This window comes from Magallana gigas, chromosome 6 (genome assembly GCF_963853765.1).
Source record: "Magallana gigas chromosome 6, xbMagGiga1.1, whole genome shotgun sequence".
NCBI lineage: Eukaryota > Metazoa > Mollusca > Bivalvia > Ostreida > Ostreidae > Magallana > Magallana gigas.
The window spans coordinates 53694978-53700985 of record NC_088858.1 but is presented as its reverse complement, the minus strand read 5'-3'; the positions used below and the strand labels follow the sequence as shown (position 1 = coordinate 53700985).

Sequence of the window (6008 nt, the reverse complement as noted above, 5' to 3'; positions counted from 1 at the left end):
CATAGTAAAATTATCGCGAAAATATGCCTCGGACCCCCCCTGGCAAACACAATTATCCTTCGGACCCCCCCTGGAAAAATTTTCTGGATCCGCGCATGAAGTCCATAGAATCTATGGACTTTACCGACCCCACTTACTGTAAACAGTCAGTAACAGACCTAATAAGTATTATTGTTTTGTCGAGGACCTAAAGTTTGATATGTAAACAACAAAAGATAATATATAACAATTAAATTCATAGGCTTATTCTCTAATTTTGTACCTTTTTCGTCAGTCGTCTGTTCAAACCTGGATGCCATTGTATATGCCATTGCATAACCGATATATGGACTATACTTGATATTTTTGGATTAATTTATGCCATAGACATCTACAATGTTTGAGTTCAGGTAAGAAATGCAGATGTTATTGTCAGTTATGTACGATTTGAGACAAAATTGTTGCGGAAAAAAAAATCGGGTGAGGACTACATTATTGCAGATAACGTAGACGCTGTGAGGGAACAGAAACTCTGACTCCTTTGTTAGGAGAATTAAATTAAAACGCCCTGAAAATCGAAATACATTGTACGTAATTACAAAATGTTAATGAAACTTCATCAAAATGTAAACAAGTATATGTTGTTGCAAATAAATACCTTCGCATTAGTCGCAGAATGAAATAAAAAACAAAACGTGTTTAAATGAGTGCCTTAGCATTAGTCTCCAAATGAAAAAGTGTGTAGAGTTTAATAAAAGGATATTGTTTCGAATGAAAGAAATAAAGAATTACGAATCGTCTCATATTTCTAATTTTTCATTCATCGAGAAAAAGCTTTCATAGCATCTTTCGCATTGATTTATAAAATTGAAAATAAAAACCCAGAGATTTATGTTCATACATATTATGCTTTAATATCAAGCTATTAATAAAGAATATTCAAAATAATGGTATACATGTATATTGGCATAGTAAGACTGTGGCACATAAAACATTTAAAGGCAAAGTATTACTGTATCATATTAAAATTTCTCAGAAACAAATATAATAATAATCAAATCCCAGGGCCTCTATAATTATGGCTTATACAATCAATGTAAAAATTAACAAAAACCAATGTATAGAAAATATACGTTATAAATCATATCAGCTTTGTTAAAAAATGAAAGTTAAATGCAACTTGAAATGTTCTCCCATGCAATGACATTTGCTAACGTCACGTCCGGTAGGAGTACCTGTTGTAGGGCGATGAGTACCGCGATGAGTAAGACGACGATGTCGTTGAAGACGAGTACCTGCTATCACTCAGCGTGCTGTACCTGGAGCCGCCATAGCGGTCTTCGCTCAGCGCCGGCCTACCGGAAGTAGACCTGGTGTACACAGACTCGGTGTAAGAGGACACGTCGCCGAAGTTCTGGAGTTTGTTGGCCAGCGTGTTCTCGTCTCTGCTGTTGAAGGAGAATTTGGCCACCACCCCTTCGTCTACCTCGCGGACTTTGACGACGGGCTCGGACCGGTAGCCGGAGTAGGTCCGGGACGTCCGGTACAGAGTCTCCAGCTTTCCGTCCTCCTTCGTCTTCTCTATCTCGTTTATGTTCTGATCGAGCTCCTCAGTCCGTTTTTCCATTTCAGACAATTTTTCTTTTAGTTTGGTTTTCTCGTTTCCGACTTCCCTTTTCGCCATCTGTAGGACTTCCTGCTCCCTCTCTTCTAGGATCTTTTTCAGCTTGGCAAAGGTTTCCTTGATTTCGTCCGATACTTGGTTTTCCTCTTTGTCTAGATTCTCTATGGCGTCCTCGACAGCCTTATGCTTCGTCTTAATGGCGTCTTTTTCTGAATCCATTTCTTTTATGGCTTTATCGAGAATTGGAATGTACTTCTTTATTGCACCTTCGAAGTCTACCACGGTATGACCTAACGCTTCTTGGTGATCTACAATGGTGCAGTCTCGACACACGTAAGTGGTACAACGCTCACAGAAGAAGTTGATTGGCTGAAATTTATGAAGCGGACAGAAGTCGGTAGTATAACGTTCGGTGTGACTGACGAAGTCTATGAGTTGTATGATACGATGATCTGTTGGGAGTTCCCGTATACCGTCCTGGGTCGTGATAAAGTTCGTACGACACGTGGGGCAGATGACCGTCACAGCAGTTGGAAGTTCACTGTACGCAGGCGTGAGGCTCGTCCTGTATTCAGCCTCTTTCTGAAAAATGAGAAGGATGCACTGAAGACAGAGAGAGTGGTGGCAGTGGAGGAGTTTGGGCGGATGAATGGCGTCGTCATACAGCTCCCGACAGATCAAACATTTAAGGAAGGTCTCGATAAAACTCTCCTCGTCCACTAGGATACTCCTGTTGTCCTTCAACAACTTCTGCTTCTGCTGAAAGTCAAACTCTGTCCGTAACGACTGCAGCGTCTCCTCTGTAAGATTGGGAGAGAGAAACTAACTTAACAATACTGTTCATAATTTGTCTGTCCTACATAGGCACGTTGGAATATGGATATAACGTTAATTGAGGGATGCGAGAAGTTAGCAGTTCAGATTGTGCAAGTGATGTCTGAAAATGTGCAGCATTTGTCAAAATTATCACAACTTGTATGTCAAAATTTTAGTTTAAGTAAAAAAGATACAAAAATATTTAACATACGGTGCAATTTGAGATCACAATACTGAACGTGTTATTGTTGATGAGTATATTATTAAAATAATCTCAGACAGGACATTATACAGACAGATTTTTAATCCTTACAGTTAAACAAACAGAAATATCGTTGAGACAAAAACTAAGGACACCGTCATGCATATTACACAGATATATAGCATATCTCCCCCAAACATGTATATGTCCTAGCTGTGAAAGCAAGTACACATGCCTCTAGAGAGTTAACACTGATGTAGATCATGCCGGAGTAAAGAAGAGGAATGTTGTGCTGAGGAAGATACCAAGGAAACATAGAGGGATATATTGTTTATATTTTATTGTGTTTAAAGAAATAGAGGAAAAGAAGGATATTGCGTTGGTTTGGGGTTATCATTGTTGCATTAAGAATTCCGTCAAATATGCTTTGCAAAATCAGGAAAAAGCCTGTTATTAAAGTCAGAACTGTTTTGCCAAAACATTTTTTTTTCTAAACATAATTATACCTTCTGACGCAGTTCTTTTTCGTATGGGTGAGACAACCTTGGAGGATTCTGCAATAGCAGACGCCATGTTTGTGATGATGTCACTTCCTGTTTATTCTGTAAAATCGAAAGGGATCACTTGACAGGTTTTATTTGAGAATTCATGGTTTTTCTGGTTATTTTATACAAAGCTGACAAACAAAACACTCCTTCAAACAAAAAATATATTTTTCTGATTACATGGTTCACTTTGAATGTATTGGAAACTCTTCAGAGATTTTTGGTTAAAACAAAGGAAGTGTATAATCTCATTCTTTTTATATAATATGCACACTTAGTCCAGTAAGTAAACATAGGACACTTTGATCAATTCGTGTATAGCCCCAGAACACGTAATTTTCTGATGTATCATGCATGTTGTATTAATTATTTCTTTTGTTCTTACGTGATACTGTCGTGTTAAAAAGTCACACAGATCATATCTCCCCAATAAACAGTCAGAGAGAGAGCAAGCAGTGATTACAGAGTTACATAAGACAGGCCTACAACAGCCAAGCAGAGAATAATGAGGCAATATGTAGATTTACACCGCAACAAAACAGAGAAACTGTGCCAAGTAGAAAGTGTTTATTGCTTTTAAGAAGTGCAGTCTATAATTTCAAAATAATAACACCAGACAACAAAATCAATAACAACACAATCAAACCAATTAATATCAAATTCTAATAGACAGTGTGCGTAAACTGTACAGAACTTGTTGCATAATAAACTATTCCAGTTTTCTTGTTCTTGGAGGTATAACTTTCTTTTTTTTACTCTTACACTTTGGAAAGACACCACAATAGGTTTAGTGATATATATATAACTAGTCTAGCCTCCAGATTCAGTGGTATTTATGCACAAAGGACAAAAGGTAAATTGTTCCGTGAGATTAGACGGCCAATAATCCCCCGGGTTTAAACCACGCTAGAACGACAGAAGGTGCAACGGCGAAGTCCGGTCTGGGAGAGCGGCCGGCCGGGAAGAGTGGGCGGTCTTTGGACCGAAATATCAAAGAACAGATACAAATTTATTTATCATTGATCAGATTTAGATCCTGTTACAACTTACAAATACTCTCGAATCATGGTGTTATTCATAGGGTTTTTTAATTGTTATTTTTCGAAATTATAATCTCCTTGAACTAAATCTCGACAAAATTTACATAGCACACCTATCAGGGATTGTTAATGTTATTCTTTCAGCCAGAGGATTTCTCTAACACCGGTGTTATGCGACCCAGATAACTTACACCCACGGCTTTCTACAACAGGTTCCCCTCTACTCCGGTTTTGTGACATGGGACATATCCTCTCTCCGCTATTCCATCTACAGTGTTGTAAATCGATTGTTTTATATAGCTATCGATTTGTGTGCATAATTATGCCAAACACTATAAAGCAGTGCATGTGCAGGATGGGGAGTGCGGAGCAGGCCCTAGAAAGCCAGATTTTCCAAGTAAACTACGCTGTTTGTTTGAACAACAAGCTCTATATAATTTATGCAGATCACACAAATATCTGAGTAAACGGCCCAACTGTGTCCCCAGGTGGTGTTTGCTTCATAAATTCCGGAACAACGAAGTACCGCTGAAGATTTAAATTTTATTTGACCTGCTGCGTTTTGGTCAGCCCAAGAACGAACGTAGATTATTTTATTTACATAAAAAAACTAGCATTCATCATTCAGCGTATACAGACCATGTACTGCACCACGTTATGGGGCCCGTGTTTACATCAATAATCGCGCGCACGAACTCAGTTTAACCCGGGGGTATTGTCGACCGTCAGGCTCGTAAATTTTGCCATGTATGTACAATTAATAACTTTACCTTCCAAATTCAACATCACATCTTCCTTACCTTACGCGCGCCCTGTTTTAGCACGAAGGGCGGGATTCACCATGCAAAAGGATTACTCCATTTTTCTATAAGGTCTGTCGTCTGGTCTGAAATGATTTATAGAGTGCGCGCGCAGGAACCTGATAACCATCCGGTTTATACCAATAACATAAATCATACGCATGCGTTCAAAGTTCTTTAAAGTTAAATTGCCTACTTATTTAAATTGAGAAGGGAGTGTTTATTGTCTGCCTTTGACAAAGGTGATACGTAATCTATTGAAACCATCGAGGCATATCTTTGAGGCTCTGCAGGGTGTAACGAAAATCTTTCTATCGATTGTTTGCGACCTACACCAAAAACACTGCGGGTGCCTATCCATATGAAACGGTCAGGTTTAACCGTATGGATATGTAATAAGACGATAATCTAATTTCAGAAAATAAAACACGATTAAAAAATAAACATTAAGTTGCTTATTTTATTTTCTAACTCCGATTAATGGATGCACCCCCCCCCCTTCTCTCTGTAACAGCCATTTATGTCCTCGAAGGTGGTCGGGGTCTGGTAAATAGTTGTCCTCTTCGTATAAGAAAACGTCTGTAAAATATTATCATTATTTAGCTATTACATTAATAACATTTGAATTCACTGCAGCTCGTGACTATAACTTTTACTGAACTGTGGTACTGTGGGTTCCTTCCAAGTTTGTCACGCACCAAACTTTTGATGTACTTAGATCAAAATCCCAGTCGTTGTCTGTTTTTCAGGGATGAATAAAAAAAAACCCCTAATTGATGGAAATCAGCTCACATCCTTGGTAGAGAGGGGGTTCTTGAACGATGAATTATTCTAGCTACACATTTAACGCGGTACTTGTACAACTTTGTCCGCTCAAACCCCTTGTTGTATACTAGAATATATTCTGTAAAGGAACTATTGCTTACATCCCAAACTGTCTATGGTGAGATGCATTCGTGCTTACGAAACACAATTGACTTCCTTTTTTCCCCACATCAGATC

General features: G+C 38.5%; 1 protein-coding gene across 2 annotated transcripts; it reads right to left on the bottom strand.

Annotated features, from left to right (window-relative positions):
- Window positions 1–867: 867 nt before the first annotated feature.
- Window positions 868–5146, bottom strand: LOC105330402 (E3 ubiquitin-protein ligase TRIM63). 2 transcript variants are annotated; one of them, XM_011432057.4, is made up of 3 exons: window positions 5007–5146; window positions 3128–3223; window positions 868–2403 (listed from the first exon to the last, which is right to left on the bottom strand). In XM_011432057.4, exons 2-3 carry the CDS (start codon window positions 3192–3194, stop codon window positions 1196–1198), a joined length of 1275 nt encoding a protein of 424 aa, XP_011430359.2. In that variant the 5' UTR covers window positions 3195–3223; window positions 5007–5146; the 3' UTR covers window positions 868–1195. The 2 variants fall into 2 exon arrangements, with proteins under 2 accessions (XP_011430359.2, XP_011430360.2); XM_011432058.4 differs by having other exon boundaries at window positions 4977–5105.
- Between the last annotated feature and the right edge of the window lie 862 nt (window positions 5147–6008).